This window comes from Delphinus delphis, chromosome 12, assembly GCF_949987515.2.
Source record: "Delphinus delphis chromosome 12, mDelDel1.2, whole genome shotgun sequence".
NCBI lineage: Eukaryota > Metazoa > Chordata > Mammalia > Artiodactyla > Delphinidae > Delphinus > Delphinus delphis.
Genome location: NC_082694.2, coordinates 9,907,367 through 9,929,027, shown reverse-complemented (window position 1 = coordinate 9,929,027; position 21,661 = coordinate 9,907,367). Strand labels below are relative to the sequence as shown.

Sequence of the window (21,661 nt, the reverse complement as noted above, 5' to 3'; positions counted from 1 at the left end):
AACTCAGGCTCAGGAATGTAATCTTCCCATAAGAATTCATCAGATTTGCTACAATTCATCCTTTTGTTCCCTCTGGTACAACAAACTTCCTAAATAAAATAAATTTAGTTTGATTAAAAAAAAAAAGACAACAGTAGGAAAAAGTAATGAAGACGACACAAGGTGTGCTAACTTTAGTTTTAAATTATCTGCAGCAAAGTCTCACATATTTGTACCATAGATCAGAGTCCCTGGCCTTTTGCTCCCTTGGTGATCTCACCCAGGTCCATGGATTCACATCTTTACTTCTATTTCGAGTCTAGTCCTTTCCCTCATACACCAGACTTCAACTGCCTACTTGGCACCCCCAGCTGGACGTCTAGGAGACATGCCAAATCTGACACGTCCAAAACTGAACTACTGACCACACTCCCGAAACCTACTCCACCCTCAGCCTTTGCCGTCTCAGCTGATGGCAACTGTCTTCCTAGTTGCTCAGGACAAAAACTCTGGAGTCCACCTTGACTATTCTCTTCCTCTCAATCCCACCTCAGAAAATCCTATTCCTACCTTGAAAATATACCCCCAATGCAGCTTTCTTCACTTCTTCACTCTGCTCAGAGTAATCCTGCCCTGAGTCCTGCGACAGCCAAGGTAACTAGTGTCCCCGATTCTCCCCTTACCCTTCTTCAGTCTATTTCTGATAAACAGTGATCCTTAGAAAACATAACCTATCATTCATTCCTCTGCTCAGAATCCGGGATGGCCTCCCATTTCAATCACAGCTTCTAAGACCCTTCACAGGGTCTGTCCCTTCCCACCCCCCCTTTACTTCTGCTCTCACCCTTGCTCACTCTGGTCTAGCTACATTGTCCTCTTTGCTCACCAGTTGTGTTTCCACATTGGAGACCCTGCTGCCTGAACGCTGTCTGGAATGTTCTTCTTCCACACATTCCATTTCCCCCCCTACAGTCTTCTCCCTTACCTCCGTCAAGTCTGTTCAAATGTCACCCTCTGAAAGAAGCCTACTCTGACCATCCTGTTTAAAACTGGAGGAGTGATGTCAGCATCCTGGTGGTGTAAGACATTCCTCCTTTTTGTCCTCCTTTTAAAACAACGGGTTAGACATCCATCGACAAACAGAAGTGCCTCTGTGGGACTTGGGGAATACAACACCACACGCCTGAGGATCTGGGAGCTGTCTTGCCCGCCTGTGCATCTGGAAACAGGCCGTGGGACAAATGAACCTGCCCCAACCCCTCTCACTGCAGCTGGGAAAAAAAACCTAGAGACTGCTGACCTGGGCAGATACTGATGGACAAGAGATAATGTGCAGAAGTCTAACTTTCCCAAGGAGATATTCCAGCATGCCATTGGAGGAAAAAAAAAAAAAAAAAAAGAGTTTGGTTGCAGTGGAGATAGTAAGAGGAATTTTCCCAGGGCCAACTCCCCCACCCATGCTAAGGCAACAGTGCATGGGATGGTGACCTCTCCTGGGCGGGGGTGAGGGGGTGGGGGGAGGAGAGCACCCTGAGCGAGTGAGTGCCCAACTCCTCCAGCTGTGCAGGATGTGGCTGGGAATCCTGTTTCCACTAGCACCCAGAGTACTGAGGTGGGACTTCCATAACTGGGGGAGGCAGGAGATCAGGAAAGAGGCAGATAAAAATATCAAAGGGCATTAAAGGTAGGCAGTTCCTGCTGACTGTGCTCAGGACTGCAGCAGGAAGTTCATCCAGGAGTCTCTGGAGTATCTCACTGGAGGATCTCCCCACTAGGTCTGCAGGCACCCCCAATGCCCCAAGAGCTAAATCCACACCTCCCCCAACTCTGCAGACGGCTCCTTGTGTGCACTCCCAAGTTAGCAAGAGCAAGTCCGGTACATGGACTGCTATCAGAAGAACATACCAGGATGTGTGCGCAAGGGAGAAAGCACAAACTTGAGCTATAGCGCCACCACCTTCTGAAAAACCCTAGACATATAACAGCACCAATGAACAGTACACCCCATCTGAAGGCAACTAGTAAAGATTTAAGGAGGTGTGACTGCTACTTCAAATGTAAAAGCAGCAACACAAAATAGTAAGAAATGTGAAAAATCAAAGAAACATATCATCACCAAAAGAACAGTAATTCAACAACTGAGCTCAAAGTTACAGAATTCTGTGGTCTAGGTGATAAAAGATTTAAAATAGCTGTTTTTTTGTTGGCTTTTTTTTTTTTGCGGTACACAGGCCTCTCACTGTTGTGGCCTCTCCCACTGCAGAGCACAGGCTCCGGACGCACAGGCTCAGTGGCCATGGCTCACGGGCCCAGCCGCTCCGCGGTATGTGGGATCTTCCCGGAGTGGGGCACGAACCCGTGTCCCCTGCATAGGCAGGCGGACTCTCAACCACTGCACCACCAGGGAAGCCCCAAAATAGCTGTTTTGAAGAAACTCAACAAGCTACAAGAAAACCCAGAAAGATAATCCAACAAAATCTCAAAAACATACACGATCAGGCTTCCCTGGTGGCACAGTGGTTAAGAATCCGCCTGCCAATGCAGGGGACATGGGTTCGAGCCCTCGTCTAGGAAGATCCCACATGTCGTGGAGCAACTAAACCTGTGCACCACAACTACTGAGCCTGTGCTCTAGAGCCCATGAGCCACAACTAATGAGCCCACGTGCCACAACTACTGAAGCCTGCGCGCCTAGAGCCCATGCTCCGCAATGAGAGAAGCCACTGCAATGAGAAGCTCGCGCACGGCAACGAAGAGTAGCCCCTGCTCACCGTAACTAGAGAAAGCTCCACAGCAACAACGAAGCAACGAAGACCCAACGCAGCCAAAAACAAATAAATAAAATAAGTAAATTTAAAAAAATACATGATCAAAATGAGATATTTACCAAAGAGAAAGAAATCACAAAAAAGAACCAAACAGAAATTTTAGAGCTAAAGATTTCAATGAATGAAATGAAAAATGCAATGGAGAGCATCTGCAGTAGGTTACATAAAATGGAAAATAGAATAAGTGAGCTAGAGGGCAGGAATTTTGAAATAACACAGCACAGAACAAAGAAAAAAAGAATGAAAAAGAGTGAAGAAAGCCTATGTGATCTATGGAGTTCCATCAAAAAATATTAGAATAATCAGAGCTCCAGAAGAGAAGGGAAAGGGGGCAGAAAATTTATTTAAAGAAATAATAGCTGAGCACTTCCCAAACCTGGGGAGAGACTTGGACATCCAAGTTCACGAAGCTAACAGATTACCCTATTATCTAAAGCAGAAAGCCTTTCACCAAGATGTATTATAATGAACGTGTCAAAAATCAAAGAAAAAGAGAGAATCCTAAAAGGAGTCAGAGAAAAAAAGATTGTAACCTACAAAGAAAACATATTAGGCAATCAGCAATTTCTCAGCAGAGACCCTACTGTCAAGGAGACAGTGGAATGACAAATCAAAGTGTTGAAAAAAACCTGCCAGCCAAAAATACTCTATTCAGCAAAGTTATACTTCAGATATGAAGGATTTCTCCCAGACAAACAAAAACTGAGGAATTTCATCACCCTTACACCTGCCTTGCAAGAAATGCTGAAGAGAGTTCTTCAAGCTGAAATCAAAAGATGCTAATCAGCAACATGAAAACATACAGAAGTATACAACACTCTAGTAAAGGTAAATGTACAATCAGACAGAGAAAACTTAATTCTGTAATAGGACGGTGTGTTAACCACTTAACTACAGTATAAAGTTTAAGGAGAAGATTATTAAAAATAATTACAGTGACTATAATTTGTTAATGAATATACAATATAAAAAGAGGTAAATAATGACACCAAAACACATTAAAGGGAGGGAGTAAAAGGGTAACACTTTTGCATGACATCAAAATTAAGTTGCTATCAATGTAAAATGGACCATTTTATCTAAAGATATTTTATGTAAGCCTCATGGTACCAAAAAGCAAAAACCTAGAGTAGATTCACAGAAGGTAAAGAAAGGGGAAACAGAATATAACACCGTGGAAAATCACCAATTTACAAAGGCAGGCAGAAACAGAGGGGAAAGGAAACAATGGAAATATAAAATAAACAGAAAGCCATTAATGAGATGGCACTGGGAAGTCCTTACATGTCAATAATTACTCTAATGTAAATGGACTGAATTCACCAACCAAAGGCACAGAGAGGCTGGATGGATAAAAACACAAGACCCAACTATATGTTGCCTCCGACTCACTTCAGATTTAATGAAACACATAGGCTCAAAGTGAAGGGATAGAAAAAGAAATTCAGGACTTCCCTGCTGGCACAGTGGTTAAGAATCTGCCTGCCAGTGCAGGGGACACGGGTTTGAGCCCTGGTCCAGGAAGATCCCACATGCGGCGGAGCAACTAAGCCTGTGCGCCACAACTACTGAGCCTGCGCTCTAGAGCTTGAGAGCCACAACTACTGAGCCCACATGCCACAACTATTGAAGCCCACGTGCCTAGAGCCCATGCTCTGCAACAAGAGAAGTCACCACTGCAATGAGGAGCCCGTGCACGGCAACAAAGAGCAGCCCCCGCTCGCCAAAACTACAGAAAGCCCGCGCACAGCAATGAAGACCCAACACAGCCAAAAAATTAAATAAATAAATAAGAAAAAAAGAAATTCAATGCAAGTGGAAACCAAAGGAAAATGGGGTTAGCTATACCTATATTAGACAAAATAGACTTTAAGTAAAAAATGGTAACAAGAGACAAAAAGGTCATTACATAATAAAGGGATCAATTCATCAAGAAGATGTAATAATTATAAATATATATGCACTAACATTGGAGAACCTAAATATATTAACAAATATCAACAGGTTTGAAGGGAGAAATAGGCAAGAATACAATAATAGTAGGGGACTTTGATATCCCACTTTCAGCAATGGATAGATCATCCAGACAGAACATCAACAAGGAAACACTGGACTTGAACCATACATTAGACCAAATGGACCTAACAGACATTTATAGGTCATTCCATCCTATAGCAGCAAATACATATTGTTCTCAAGTGCACACAGAGAAGAATAAGTTTGAAATCATATCAAGTATTTTTTTCAGACCACAGTGGTATTAAACTAGGAATCAACAAGAAGAAAGCTGGAAAATCTACAATTATGTGGAAATTAAACAACATTCTCTTCAACAACCAATGGGTCAAAGAAGAAATTAAAAGAGGAATAAAAAATAACATTGAACAAATGAAAATGGAAAAAAAACATACCAAAATCTACGGAATGATGCAAAAGCATTCTGAAAAGGATAAACTTAGTTTATAGTAATAAATGCATATTTTAAGAAAACAGAAGGATCTCAAATAAACATTCTAACTTCACACCTCAAGGAACTAGAAAAAGAACAAATTAAGCCCAAAGTTTGCAGTACAGAAATAACGAAGATCAAAATGTAACACAGGCCAGAAAAACAACAGAAAAAAAAAATCAACAAAACTAAGAGCCAGTTTTTCAAAAAGATAAACAAAATTGACAGATCAAGAGCCACATTAACCAAGAAAAAAGAAGACTCAAATAAATAAAATCTGAAATGAAAGAGGAGACATACTACAGAAATACATAGGATCATAAAATACCAGTATGAGCAATTCTATGCCAACAAGCTGGATAACCTAGAAGAAATGGATTAATTCCTAGAAACACACAACCTACCAAGACTGAATCAGGAAGAAACAGAAAATCTCGATAGATCAATAATGAGTTAGGAGATTGACTTAGTAATCAAAAACCTCCCAAAACAGAAAACTCCAGGACCAGATGGCTTCACTTGTGAGTTCTATCAAATACTTAAGGAAGAATTAATGTCAATCTTTCTCAAACTCTTCCAAAAAGTAAGAGAAGGGAACACTTCCAAACTCATTTTATGAGGTCAGCATTACCTTGATACCAAAGCCAGACAAGGACACTACAAGAAAACTATAAACTATATCCCTGATGAATACAGATGCAAAAGTTCTCAAAAACTATTAGCAAAGTGAATTCAGCAACACAATAAAAAAGCATTTGACAAAATACAGCATCTTTTCATGATAAAAACCCTCAACTGATTTGGTATAGATGAAGCACACCTCAACATAATAAAGACCACATACAAACACACAAAGCTAACATCACACTCAATGATAAAAATCTGAAAGCTTCCCCTTAAAATCAGAAACAAGACAAGGGTGCCCACTCTCACCACTCTTATTCAACATAGTACTGGAAGGTCTAAGTTAAAGCAATTAAGGCAAGACAAAGAAATAAAAGGCATCAGAAGTGGAAAGGAAAAGCTGTCATTATTTGCAGGTGATATGATCTTATATATAGAAAATCCTGAAGACTTAACCAAAAAACTGCTGGAACTAATCAAAAAATGCTGTAAAGTTATAGGATATAAAATCAACACACAGAAACCAGTTGTGCTGCTACACACTAACAATGAAACATCTGAAAAAAAAAACGATTCTACTCACAATAGCATCAAAAACAATAAAATACCTAGTAATAAATTTATCCAAGGAGGCGAAAGATCCTGTATAATGAAAACTGTTAAGATCCTGATAAAAAGAAGTTGAAGACAAATGGAAAGATATCCTTTATTCATGGCTCAGAAGAATTATGTTTTTAAAATAACCATACTAAGCAAACCCATCTACAGGTTCAATGCAATCTTATCAAAATCCTAGTGGAATTTTTAACAGAGATAAAACAAACCTAAAATTTGTATAGAAACACAAAACAATCGTAAGAACAACAAAACTGGAGGCAGCAAACTTCCTGCTTTCAAACCATACTATAAAGCTACAGAAATTAAAACGGTATGGTTCTGGCATAAAAATAAAACATGTAGACCAGTGGAACAAATAGCCTAGAAATAAACCTCTGCATATATGGTTATCTAATATTTGACATGGGAGCCAAGAACACTCAATAAGGAAAGGTTGTCCTGCTATATCATTGCTACTGCTATATCACATTTGTTCAATTCCCATTAACATGTATGGATATCAGAAATAGAACAAAAATGTCCAGGTCTCTACATATAATTAAAAAATAATCATTAATATTCATTAATGACTTTCAACCTATGAGAAGAGATTGTTTACTATATTAAGCATACTAAAATAAATGGGTAAAAACATTTTCATTTTAGCCATAGATTGAAACAAAGTGTATCCTAATTAATCTTCAGTTTACCTGAAAAGGTAATCAAACAAAAGGCTCTACAGAATCAAGGAAAATATACTTTTTGTTTGCTCACCAATGTCTACAAGGCACCCATTTCCACAATTCTATGGTAATTAAAATTTGACTATTATAGAGTATTAAAAAAATCTGTATTTTTTGTCACAAGCCATACATTACATATTTTATGGCCAATATGCAGTATAGCCATGAAGATGAACAGGCCTAAACTGCAGTCTTAATATTATGTAATTTTAATTATAATTAATTAGACAATTATAGTTAGTCAACAGATAATTATAAACCACAATTATTAGGAGTTATATATAGAAAAACGAATTGTCACACAACCACATTCCTTTTATTACCCTTGTTCTTGATTTCCAGGTGATCTCAGAATCAAAACCTTAGTAAGGGGTATTATTTATATGTGTGTATGTGTTAAAATACAGTTATGTAACACTTAGCCTTTTAAATAATAACTATTCTACTTTGTATTTCCTACTGGTTGCTTAACGTAGAGATGATACTGGTTAATAATCAACAACTTAAGTGACTTACAGGAAATGTTTTACTCTCAAAGAAATATGATCTGACCAGGAATTCTAAAGATGACAAGGCAATTAGAGTTAGGATAAACATACAGAAAGGTTTTGCTCTCTTGGACATGAGAAACTCTTTTCATTTTTCCCCAAAGGCTCTTATGATAGGCATAAAATTAAGTGGAGGGGAAATAAGGTTATTTCTTCTCCCAAGAGTTAATTCCATCTCTCCTCTCCACTTCTTGAGCTTCTGGAGTCAGTATCTTACTGTAGGGAATAAAAATGAAAAGCAAGAAGAAGAATAAGAAAAAAAAAAAAACTTAAGGTAGCATAGATTTTGGCTATCTCTTTTAAAGCTAAATCTAGAGTACCTAAATGTAGATTTTGATAGGTATAGATTATTTTACTGTTTAATTCTATCTCCTGATACTGGAAAACACAGACTGGCTTTTAACTTTTCTTCGACTATATATACATTGAGATTATCTTTTTTTTTTTTTCTTAACACCTTTATTGGAGTATAATTGCTTTACAATGGTGTGCTAGTTTCTGCTTTATAACAAAGTGCATCAGCTATACATGTACGTATATCCCCATATCTCCTCCCTCTTGTGTCTCCCTCACACCCTCCCTATCCCACCTCTCTAAGGGGTCACAAAGCACCGAGCTGATCTCCCTGTGCTATGTGGCTGCTTCCCACTAGCTATCTATTTTACATTTGGTAGTATATAAGTCCAGGCTACTCTCTCACTTCGTCCTAGCTTACTCCTTCCGCTCCCCATGTCCTCAAGTCCATTCTCTATGTCTGCGTCTTTATTCCTGTCCTGCCCCTAGGTTCTTCAGAACCGTTTTTTTTTTAGATTCCATATACATGTGTTAGCATACGGTATTTGTTTTTATCTTTCTGACATACTTCACTCTGTATGACAGACTCTAGGTCCACCCACCTCACTACAAATAACTCAAATTCATTTCTTTTTATGGCAGAGTAATATTCCGTTGTATATATGTGCCACATCTTCTTTATCCATTCATCTGTCATTGGACATTTAGGTTGCTTTCATGTCCTAGTTATTGTAAAGAGAGCTGCAATGAACATTGTGGTACATGACTCTTTTTGAATTATGGTTTTCTCAGGGTATAGGCCCAGTAGTGGGATTGCTGGGTCATATGGTAGTTCTATTTTTAGTTTTTGAGGAAGCTCCATACTGTTCTCCATAGTGGCTGTATCAGTTTACATTCCCACCAACAGTGCAAGAGGGTTCCCTTTTCTCCATACTCTCTTCAGCATTTACTCTTTGTAGATTTTTTGATGATAGCCATTCTGACCGGTGTGAGGTGATACCTCATTGTAGTTTTGATTTGCATTTCTCTAATGATTAGTGATGTTGAGCATCCTTTCATGTGTTTACTGGCAATCTATATATCTTCTTTGGAGAAATGTCTATTTAGGTCTTCTGCCCATTTTTGGATTGGGCTGTTTGTTTTTTTGATATTGAGCTGCATGAGCTGCTTGTATATTCTGGAGATTAATCCTTTGTCAGTTGCTTCATTTGCAAATATTTTCTCCCATTCTGAGGGTTGTCTTTTCATCTTATGGTTTCCTTTGCTATGCAAAAGCTTTTAAGCTTCATTAGGTCCCATCTGTTTATTTTTATTTCCATTTCTCAAGGAGTGGGTCAAAAAGGATCTTGCTGTGATTATGCCATGGAGTGTTCTATGTTTTCCTCTAAGAGTTTGATGGTGTCTGGCCTTACATTTAGGTCTTTAATCCATTTTGAGTTTATTTTTGTGTATGGTGTTAGGGAGTGTTCTAATTTTACATGTAGCTGTCCAGTTTTCCCAGCACCACTTACTGAAGAGACTGTCTTTTCTCCATTGTATACTGTTGCCTCCTTTATCAAAGGTAAGGTGACCATATGTGCATGGGTTTATCTCTGGGCTTTCTATCCTGTTCCATTGATCTATATTTCTGTTTTTGTGCCTGTACCATACTGTCTTGATTACTGTAGCTTTGTAGTATAGTCTGAAGTCAGGGAGCCTGATTCCTCCAGCTTTGTTTTTCTTTCTCAAGATTGCTTTGGCTATTCAGGGTCTTTTGTGTTTCCATACAAATTGTGAATTTTTTTGTTCTAGTTCTGTGAAAAATGCCATTGGTAGTTTGATAGTGATTGCATTGAATCTGTAGATTGCTTTGGGTAGTAGAGTCATTTTCATAATGTTGATTCTTCCAATCCAAGAACATGGTATATCTCTCCATCTGTTTGTATCATCTTTGATTTCTTTCATCAGTGTCTTATAGTTTTCTGCATACAGGTCTTTTGTCTTCTTAGGTAGATTTATTCCTAGGTATTTTATTCTTTTTGTTGCCATGGTAAATGGGAGTGTTTCCTTCATTTCTCTTTCAGATTTTTCATCATTAGGGTATAGGAATGCCAGAGATTTCTGTGCATTAATTTTGTATCCTGCTACTTTATCAAATTCATTGATTAGCTCTAGTTAGTTTTCTGGTAGCATCTTTAGGATTCTCTATGTATACTATCATGTCATCTGCAAACAGTGACAGTTTTACTACTTCTTTTCTTTTCTTTTGTGGTACGTGGGCCTCTCACTGTTGTGGCCTCTCCCGTTGCGGAGCACAGGCTCCAGACGTGCAGGCTCAGCGGCCATGGCTCACAGGCCTAGCTGCTCCGCAGCATGTGGGATCTTCCCGGACCGTGTCCCCTGCATCGGCAGGCGGACTCTCAACCACTGTGCCACCAGGGAAGCCCTACTTCTTCTTTTCTGATTTGGATTCCTTTTATTTCTTTTTCTTCTCTGACTGTGGTGGCTAAAACTTCCAACACTCTGTTGAGTAACAGTGGTGAGAGTGGGCAACCTTGTCTTGTTCCTGATCTTAGAGGAAATGGTTTGTTTTTCACCACTGAGAATGATGTTGGCTGTGGGTTTGTCATATATGGCCTTTATTATGTTGAGGAAAGTTCCCTCTATGCCTACTTTCTGGAGGGTTTTTATCATAAATGGGTGTTGAATTTTGTCGAAAGCTTTCTCTGCATCTATTGAGATGATCATATGGTTTTTCTCTTTCAATCTGTTAATATGGTATATCATGTTGATTGATTTGCGTATATTGAAGAATCCTTGCATTCCTGGGGTAAACCCCACTTGATCATGGTGTATAATCCTTTTAACGTGTTGTTGGATTCTGTTTACTTGTATTTTGTTGTGGATTTTTTCATCTATGTTCATCAATGATACTGGCCTGTAGTTTTCTTTTTTCTGTGACATCTCTGTCTGGTTTGGTATCAGGGTGATGGTGGCCTCACAGAATGAGTCTGGGAGTGTTCCTCCCTCTGCTATATTTTGGAAGAGCTTGAGAAGAATAGGTGTTAGCTCTTCTCTAAATGTTTGATAGAATTCGCCTCTGAAGCCATCTGGTCCTGGGCTTTTGTTTGTTGGAAGATTTTTAATCACAGTTTCAATTTCAGTGCTTGTGATTGGTCTGTCTGTATTTCCTATTTCTTCCTGGTTCAGTCTCAGAAGGTTGTGCTTTTCTAAGAATTTGTCCATTTCTTCCAGGTTGTCCATTTTATTGGCATATAGTTGCTTGCAGTAATCTCTCACTATCCTTTGTATTTCTGCAGTATCAGTTGTTACTTCTCCTTTTTCATTTCTAATTCTATTGATTTGAGTCTTCTCCCTTTTTTTCTTGATGAGCCTGATTGATGGTTTATCAATTTTGCTTATCTTCTCAAAGAACCGTCTTTTAGTGGTTTTTTTTTTTTTTTTTTTTTTTTTTTTTGAGGTACACGGGCCTCTCACCGTTATGGCCTCTCCCGTTGCAGAGCACAGGCTCCGGACGCGCAGGCTCAGCGGCCATGGCTCATGGGCCCAGCTGCTCCGCGGCATGTGGGATCTTCCCGGACCAGGGCACAAACCCGTGTCCCCTGCATAGGCAGGCGGACTCTCAACCACTGCACCATCAGGAAAGCCCCATCTTTTAGTCTTATTGATCTTTGCTATTGATTCCTTCATTTCTTTTTAATTTATTTCTGATCTGATCTTTATGATTTCTTTCCTTCTGCTAACTTTGGGGTTTTTTGTTCTTCTGTCTGTAATTGCTTTAGGTGTAAGGTTAGGTTTCTTATTTGAGATGTTTCTTGTTTCTTGAGGTAGGATTGTATTGCTCTAAACTTCCCTCTTAGAACTGTTTTTGCTGCATTCCATAGGTTTTGGGCCTTCGTGTTTTCATCGTCATTTGTTACTAGGTATTTTTTGATTTCCTCTTTGATTTCTTCAGCGATCTCTTGGTTATTTAGTAGTGTATTGTTTAGCCTCCATGTGTTTGTATTTTTTACAGATTTTTTTCCTGTAATTGATATCTAGTCTCATAGCATTGTGGTCAGAAAAGATACTTGATACGATTTCAATTTTCTTAAATTTATTGAGGCTTGATTTGTGACCTAAGGTATGATCTATACTGGAGAATGTTCCATGAGCACTTGAAAGTGTATTCTGTTGTTTTTGGATGGAATGTCCTATAAATATCAATTAAGTCCATCTTGTTTAATGTATCATTTAAAGCTTGTGTTTCCTTATTTTCATTTTGGATGATCTGTCCATTGGTGAAAGTGGGGTGTTAAAGTCCCCTACTATGATTGTGTTACTGTCTATTTCCCCTTTTATGGCTATTAACATTTGCCTTATGTATTGAGGTGCTTATGTTGGGTGCATAAATATTTACAACTGTTATATCTTCTTCTTGGATTGATCCCTTGATTGAGATTATCTGTTGAAGAATTTTTCAGAAAGACTTCTCTTTGCATAAGATTCATTTGTAGAAATAAGTCCCTGGGAAAGCCTAGGTCAGAAATGTCAAATTGGTGTCCTTTAACTAGCTTTCTTTGGTCAACACTATCTGTCTTTCTAAAGTCAAATTCATTTTTAATTTGTAAAATCAGTAGATATTATCTTATAAAAATTCCTATTTCCAAGTCTTCTTGGAAAATCAGAAGAACTGTGCATGAGCTTACATTCCCACATGGCCACCACTGGCTGGAGCTGAGTGGGGGCTGGTGCCTTTGGATGGGACATGTGCTCTTCCAGGTCACCCCCCATTCCACTTGGTCTGCATCGTCTACCTGGCTAGCCCCTGTAAGAATCTATTTGTAACTCTGCTATTTATTTGGTCTGCTTTGTATTGTGATAGGAACATGAAAAAAGTAAAAATCCTGGTCTCTAACAAGGGTGAAGCTTGATGTTTAGAAACAACAAAACATTGCTTGAATTAGCAAAGTAAGTTAACAAGGTAAAAATAAAATCTGTAGTGTAGTTGTGCACTACTTTTAAACAGTTTTCATTGCACTTTACTATTTTGCCTTTTAACCCAACATGTCTCTACACTGTGGCAATGCCTGAAAGCTGGATGACACCACTTACACCTAAGTGTGTCTCCATACACAGATTGTAATGTATATGACCCACCCTGTAGCTTAATATGATACAAATCCCTGCGGAGGCCAACAGCACACCTAGACCCTCACCTTGGCTCTTATCCCTAACTGCATGACCACAGGCAAAGCCCTCCGGGGTTCAACTCTTCATTTATATAATGAGGGTACTGGACTAGGTCTCTCTTAGACTGGGATTTGATTGTTTGAGACCATCAGCACATTTATAAAAATTGTGGAAATATCTTTTAGGTAAAACAAATAATAACTCAAGGGAAACTTGTTTTAGAAAATATTTTAGAAAAGGGATGCTTTCCAAGAGTACAACAAGAAAATTAAAACTTTATCATCAAAATATGCTGACTTATCCATTCCTTGTTTACAAAATAGTTTTAAATTTTAAAAAAGCCAAAATTATATGCCATTATTTACCCTAGAAATTGCTACTTAATGACAACATACGATGAAGCCAGGATTTTAGAAAGGAGAAATGTAAAAATCGAAAAAATTGATATAAATTTATATGCTAAAAATTGGTTATTTAGTCATATCTCTTCAAAGGAGTCAGTGAAAACCCTCGGAAGATGAAATCAGGCTCCATTCATTTACTTCCCTCTGACATTTGCTATTTAGCTAATTATTTCGGAAGCCTATATATTAAAGCTTAATGCATTCTCTCAAATCCAAAATTTATTAAGATCTTTTTTTTGCCAGATAAAAGTTTTTTTTATAGTAACAAGTTTGCATACTATCTACGAAAATGATTATAAGTAAAATTTTATAGGACACCTGTGTAGGAAGAACCCTAAACAGGCCCTCAAATTTCCTGCCCTAATTTCTGTGACTGTGAATATGAAGGATACCACACCTGTGATCTGCACTACTTGATAAGAGGGATTTTGCAGATATAATGAGATTATTAGTCAGCTGACTCTGAGTTAATCAAAAAGGAGACTACCCAGGTGATGCTGACCCAATGACATGATTAAAGCAGAGTTTTCTCCACCGGTGGTAGGAGAGGTCAGATTTCTGAACCGCGAGGGAGATGTGACGCACCAGTGCTGGCTTCAAGATGGTGACAAGGAGTGTGGGTACCTCAGGGAACTGAGAGAGGTCTCTGGCTGACAGCCAGCAATGAAACGGGGACCTCAGTTCTACAAGCACAAGGCACTGAATTCTGCCGACAACTTGAATGTGTCTGGGAGTGGATTTCCCCTGAGCCTCCAGTCAATGACTCAGCCCAGCTGACATCTTAGTTACAGCCTTAAGATACTCAGAGCCCACTGGACCCACTGGACTTGTGGCTTACAGAACCATGTGCTAATAAGTGGGTGTTTGTGGTGATTTATTACACAGCAATAGAAAACTAACACAACGCTGAGGAATTACCTATTATTAGGTAGGACAAGAAAACCAACTGAATATATGAACGCTACATTTTTCAGAGTGCTTAAGTTTCAAAGTTGATTTGTTAGGCTGTTTCATGTTGAGAAAAACAATGTGTGTTGAAAAGTAGAAGTGATAATTCTCAGGAAATGGGGCAAACTAAAGTCCAGAATAAATGTGAAACATTCAAACTAGATTTTAATTATAGCAAAGTAAAATTATACACTAAAAACCCTAGACATTTCAATTTCAAACTCAAAAGAAATCAAATACAGCAGAGATGCTTACCCTATTTTGAAAAAATGATGCATGAAAATGTGATGTTGTAGCAGATATTGATACTAAAGTAATAGTTTCTTCAGAACTAGGATTATGTAAGTAAACTTTTTCCATTTTTGGCATTCCAACTGGTCTGTAAAAACAAAAAGAAAACTGTTACAAATACTTCAAAGACAATTTCTAGTTTTAGAGTTAACCTCTAGTTGTTAAAAAATTAAACATCAAAATTATTTAGACAAATACATACCCAAACGTATGAAATTATATATTAAATTAGTTTATACCTAAAATTCACATAAAATGCATGCATTCGCTATTCAGCAAATAAAATTATTGAGTGCCAACTGTATGTCACACACTGAGCCAGGTACTGGGATGTAAGGGGGCAAGTCTCCACCCGGATGAAGTTTACAATCTAGTGAGGAGGCAGGCAGGGAACAAAACGGTCAGATCCCTTTATTACTTTCTGTAATACCACCTACCACCTGCTTCTCTACTAATTCTGAATCTTATCCTCCTCTCCCCAAATTCCACTGATAGATGCTCTTCAATTTAGAAGAAGTTTAGTGGCAACGTTATGTGAGCAGATCTGCCTTATAAGTTAGGGGCTGTTGTTATACTCATTTTATAGATGAGGACACCAAGGCACAGAAAGCTTAATTAACTCGCCTAAAGTCATACTTGGAACATCACCCTGAATCCAGGCCATCTGGCTCTAGTCCCTGCTCTAACCCTCTCAAAGGAACAGTATAAAGCACACACTCGAGGTCTGATGTCCACAGATTCATTTTAACGTTCCCCATGGCATCCACATTACAGTTTGTCTGAAAAGTGAAACCTCCTTAGTATGTAGTCCATTAAGTACTTACGTTGCTAATCATATTTGCACAGGCTTCCTAGCTTGACAGCTTAAGAGAATTCTGCAAATAAATTACGTTTTTTCAGAGTTCTCTCTAGTTATTTAATTGGCACCTCTTATTTCCTCAGCAAGATTATCAGTACCTTAAGGACGAAGTTTACGTTGTATGCGCACTGTGTATTCCTCGTATTGTCTAGCACAGAACCAGGCACCTGGTGAGAGCGTGCATGGGGCAGCTTGCCCGCCCCTGCCCCTGCCCATGACCTCAGTGGTTACAGTCTAGTGAAGAAGCAGGCAGGGAACAAAATGGTCAGATCCCTTTCTTTCTCTCTGTAATACCACCTGCTGTTATGAAGTGGTTATCAGCCCCCTAATCTGGAATCACTCAGCCTCCACACGTGGTTCCCTATGTTTCCACCTGAGTCAGGCTGGTTCCATGTGCATGACCCCCACGCCTTTACCAATGTCTTTGCTCTGTGTTTTCTTCCCTATCCTCTATGTGAATCCAAACCCTCATGTTCTAATTCAGTTACAGCTTCTGTCACAAGGTCCTCTTCTTGTACAATCATTTTGGCCTATGCTTTCTGAAATTTTATTTCATCTGTAGAAACCTCAAATTCTAAGTAGTTGAAGATGCAGCGCCAGAATTACGTTTTATATGTGGTTCAACTGTCCACCATGCTTCTGTCCTTCAGGAATTTTTGCCCCTGCCTTTTCCTCAGTTCAGTTTATCACTTGTAACTTATGATGTTGGAAAACTGATCAAACAGTGAACAGCTGACAACTTTCACTAGTTTAAAAAAAAACAAACCAGGGGCTTTGGGTTCCTTTTAAAATGGTGAATTGGTTAGTATATGTTACTGGTTCTCCCTGACACCCCCTAACAGCTGCATATACAAACAACAACGCTGGAAAATTTTAGAAGTTAATCCCTGATTCCAAGGATTAACCAAAAACAGCAAGAAACCCTTGGGGGAACAGAAGGCTGCCTGAACTGGCAGGTGGGGAAAAGTGAGGGACACAGGGCAGCGCAGGCCGCGAGAAGCCAGGAATAACTCTCCTCTTCTCCATTCCCTTCCCTGCTTGCCTTGGTACAATCAAAGCCTCCCCCTTCAACCCAGACGGCAGAAAGGCTCACTGGGGTAAGAAGCTGCTGATCAGCTACACTTGAACACACCCGCCTCTACACTCCTCTCTCTGGTCCTCCAAAGCCCTAAAGTTGTTAGATTACAATTTAGGAAGATACCTCTTCCAGACACTTTTGCCTAAGCACTGTCAGATAGAGTGGTGGGAACATAGGACAATCAACAGTTTTTATGTGAATGTGTGTATGTAACTGGACCTCTCCACCTTGGGGATCATCTTCCTTCTTAAATTCACAAGAAGAGACAAAGAGAAAGGCTTGGTCTTCTGCTCTTCCTCAATATGTATTATAAGACAGCAACTCAGAAGTTCACACATCAAAATAACATGATCTGTGAGGAGTAGTACAATCAAGTTGAAAACATATACAGTGTTGTGATAGACCACAATATTGTTCCCAATTGGCTGACTGAACTGGTGAGAGGCTTGTATCTCTCCACTTCATTAACAGTAGGCCAATGAAATGTGAGCAAGAGTGACATATATCATTAAGTTTTAAGAGTCTTCTTGTACTCTGTTTCTTCTGCTAAGTAAATGGCATTTCACAGATAGGAGTGCTCTTCTAGTCTAAATCCCACTGGGTCGTTTGTGATCACAGCATAACCTAGTAAAGGCTGAATAATGCATACCTGAAGCTGCAAAAGTTAAACCAAGAATTAAAAATAAGCATAATGGAATATGCTTAAGGAGAAATGGCAAGATACTAGTAAAATGAAGAAAGCCTATAGAAAACAGGAGAAAATATCAGCAGAAAACATAATGTACAAAGACAATGGATGGGATATAGGTACATAAAACTCTATTCGTGAGCTGGAAGATCAGATTGACAATTTAGTTCCAAATTCAGTAAGAAGGTATATATATTTAGAATATTTTAAAAGATAGAGCTATAAAAATCAAAAGAAAAACAGATATGTAGAACATAACTAGAAGTGGTAATATTTGGAAAATGGAGTGTAGGAATACTTGAAGAATATGGACAAAAACAATGGGCAAAACCCAAAATTTAAAAAAAAAGGAAATAATTCTTGATTGAAAGCATTTATGAAATGTCAACAAGCAGAGATGAGGAAACCCTGTACTTAATAAGCACACAGCAAAATTTAAGGAGTTGCAAGAGTTTTTTATACATTATGGATATAAGCCTCTTAGGAGATATTTGCAAATATTTTCTCCCATTCTGTGGCTCTCTTTTCACCTTCTTGATGGTAGCATTTGCAGCACAAAAGTTTTTAATTTTTATGTAATCCAACGTGTATGTTTTATCTCTTGTCACTTGTGCTTCTGGAGCCATATCTAAGAAAATATTGTACAAATCACTGCATAATGGAGACACATTACAATGTTTTCCTCGAAGGTTTTATAGTTTGGCTTTGTTACATTTACATTTAGCTCTACGATACACTTTGAATTAATTTTTGTGTATGGTGTCAGGTAGGGGATCCAACTTAATTCTTTTGCCAGTTGTCTTAGCACCATTTGTTGCAAAGATTATTCTTTCTTCATTTAATTGTCCTGGCACCCTTGTCAAAATCAATTTACAATAAATATAAAGTTCTATTTCTGGAATCTAAATTCTTTCCCATTGATCTACATGGCAGTATTACAGGGTCTTGACTACTAAAGCTCTTTAGAAGGTTTCTGACATTGGGAGCTATTAGTCGTCCCACATTGGTCTCCTTTTAAAAAATTGTTTGTCTATCCCGGATCCTTCTTATTTACATGTGAATTTTAATACCAGCTTGCCAATTTCTGTAAAAAAGTCAGTTGTGGTTTTGATGGGGATTGTGTTGAATCCACAGATCAATTCAGGGAGTACTGCCATTCTCATTTGTGTCTTCTGATTTATGAATGCGGGATGGTTTCTATTTACTTAGTTCTTTAATTTCTTTTGACAATGATTTGGCATTTTTAGTATACAGCACTATTTTTTAAAAATTTGTATGTAAGTATTTTATTTTTGATGCCATTGTAAATGGAATTGTCTTCTTAATTTTGATTGTCCATTGCTAGTGTATAGAACAAATATTTTTGTATATTGATCTAATATCCTGTAACCTTGCTGAACTCACTTATTCTATTTTTTTTTAAAAGTGGATTGCTTAGGATGTCCTATGTACAAGAGTATAACATCTGAAAATAGAGATGGTTTAATTCTTCCTTTCCAAATGCCATTATCAAAAGTGGGGTACCTAAATCTCCAACTATTACTATTGAACTGTCGGGTTTTTCCCTTTAGTTCTGTTAGTGTTGCTTCCTATATTTTGGGTTTCTGTTGTTAGTTGTGTCTTGCTTTTTTAATGTGACAATCTTGGTCTCTTAATTGCTGTGTTTAGACTATTTATATTAAATGTAATTATTTTTATGGTTAAAGTCTACCATCTTGCTGGTTATTTTCTATTTGTTCTATCTCTTCTTTGTTCAGAATCCTTTTATATGCAGAATTTTCTAGTCCTGGCCCAATTAAACTAGAAACCAATAACAAACAGATAAACAGATTCTCTATAAATATGTAAATAAACCAACATGTGTAAACAACTCATGGATCAAAGATGAATAAAAATTAAGAACTATCTGGAACTGAATCAAAATGAAGAAATTAACTCATTAAAAACTTGTGGAATACAGTTCAAGTTGTGCTTAATCGAAAATTCATAAACCTTAATGTACATATTTGAAAAGAAGAAAGCCTGAAAATTAATGAGCTAAGCATCCATGTCATTAGAAAAAGAACAGCAAATTAAAATAAGAAAGTACAAGGAAAGAAATAATACAAATAAGAGTGGAAATCAATGAAGCAAAACATAAAATAGAGATGATTTATGAAGTCAAAAAATCCCATTTTGGCAGGGGGGACTAATAAATTGTTAACTACCTGGCAAGATGAATAAAGAAAAAAGAGGAGGCATAAAATATCAATACCAGCAGTGATGAAGAAGACATCACTACAGATGCTACAAACAGTAAAACAATCATAAAATTATATTAACTTTATGATAGTAAATTTGAAAATCCTGAAATTGCCATACTCCTAGAAAAACAGAGCTTGCGAAAACTGACAAATTTAAGAAAAAAATATGTAAGCACTACAGAAAATAAAACTACTGAAGAAATTAAATCTGCAATTTAAAACTTCCCCACAAAGAAAACTCCAGTCCATAAGGACTTGACTGGCAAAGTCTACCAAATATTTAAAGGGACTATTCTACCAAACATTTTGGGGAAAAGAGAGATGCTGATACAAAATGGGGAAAGATGAGAAAGAACTCTGTGAGGCTGGATTTGAATTGGGAAAATATGAACTGGACTTATCAGTATGGGCCATGATTTATGCATGTATACATATCAATATATACATACATAATGCATATGTATATATACATGTATATATTCCTTCAGAGACTGGTCCACATGAACACAGAAGCAATGACATATTGGGGCAATGAGCACATTCAGTGCCCAGATCTGGGTTTCTAAATGTCATTTCCCACTGAAGAGACCAGGATTTCTTTAGTTTTGGCTAATTCCAGGTCTTGGACAAAGCAAAACATAAGGAAGTCTAGAACATTTGTTCTATTAGAAAGCAAAGAATTGTTCAAAGATAATAGGATGTATCAAAAAAAGAAAAAGGAATCAGCTTAAACAGGCTCCCACTGGCAAAATCTGTAAAATTTGGAGCAAAAAGAACAGTGAAAGTAAAGGGTTATTACACACTGATTTAAAAACAAAACCCATGAGTCTATAGCAGAGATCAACAACCTTTTTCTGTAATGGGCCAGACGGTAAATGTTTTAGGCTTTACAGACCATGCAATCTCTGTCACAACTACCCAGTCTGCCACTGTTGTGCAAAAAGCAGCCATAGACAAACGTAAATGAATGGGTATGGCTATGCTCCAGTGAAACTTCATACATAAAAACAGGTGTCAAGGGCCATAATTTGCTAACCCTTGGTCTATAGTGATGGTCAAAGAAAAGAGGGGGAAGAATCTTGATTCCTAAATGAAAAAAAACAATGATAGAATTTGAAGGGGAAAAAAGGAATCACCATTTTGCAACTATCGATGTAATGACTGATTCAGGTAAGAGTCTATGGGTGCGGATGAGGTAAACTATTAGATGAAAGATTGATGGAGAACAGGATAGCAACCCTACAGATTATTTATTAATTACGAAGAGGAAAAGCCGTCTTTACAATTTGCAGGATCTGGCAGGTAGTACACCAATGAGCGCTCAAACTCAGCATCAACAATAATTAGAAATATGGACATTACGTTACCCTGATATAACGTAATACAACATTATCTATGTAATGTTCTTGACAAAAATGTTTAGCCTGAAATCTAATCATTAGGATATAATCAGGCAAATCCAGTTTATAGGCTATTCTATAAGTCAACTGACCTGGACTACAAAAATTTCAATCTTATGAATAAAGAAAAAAGGTAGGAAACAGTTCTAGATTAAAGACACCTACCAACCAAATGCAATGTGTCATCCTTAATTTAAACCTGGTTAGAGGATGGAAGACTATATTGCTTTTGGCAATTAGGGAAATTTGAATGTAAACTATATATTAGATAATGTTACTGCATCAATATTAGATTCTTTGGGTGTGATAATGGAATTGTGGCTACTTAGGACCAGTCCCTTAGGATTCACACACTGAAGAACTCAGGGGTGAAATATGATGTATACGTTTACTTTCGGGAAAAAAAGTGGAGTTTGTGTGTGTGTAGAAAGAAAAAGAGACAGAAAGAAAAGGTTAGCTCTTGGTGAATCTGGATAAAGGTTATGTAGGTGTTCACTGTGTTATTCTTCCAACTTC

General features: G+C 37.8%; 1 protein-coding gene across 2 annotated transcripts in view; it reads right to left on the bottom strand.

Moving 5' to 3' along the window:
• TMEM131 (transmembrane protein 131) overlaps nucleotides 1–21,661 on the bottom strand; it is a 192,292-nt gene that overhangs the window by 84,642 nt on the left and 85,989 nt on the right. For both annotated transcript variants that reach the window (XM_060027310.1, XM_060027311.1), the window contains exon 5: nucleotides 14,842–14,965. In XM_060027310.1, the coding sequence (XP_059883293.1) occupies nucleotides 14,842–14,965 (124 nt within the window). The remainder of the gene's footprint in view (nucleotides 1–14,841; nucleotides 14,966–21,661) is intronic.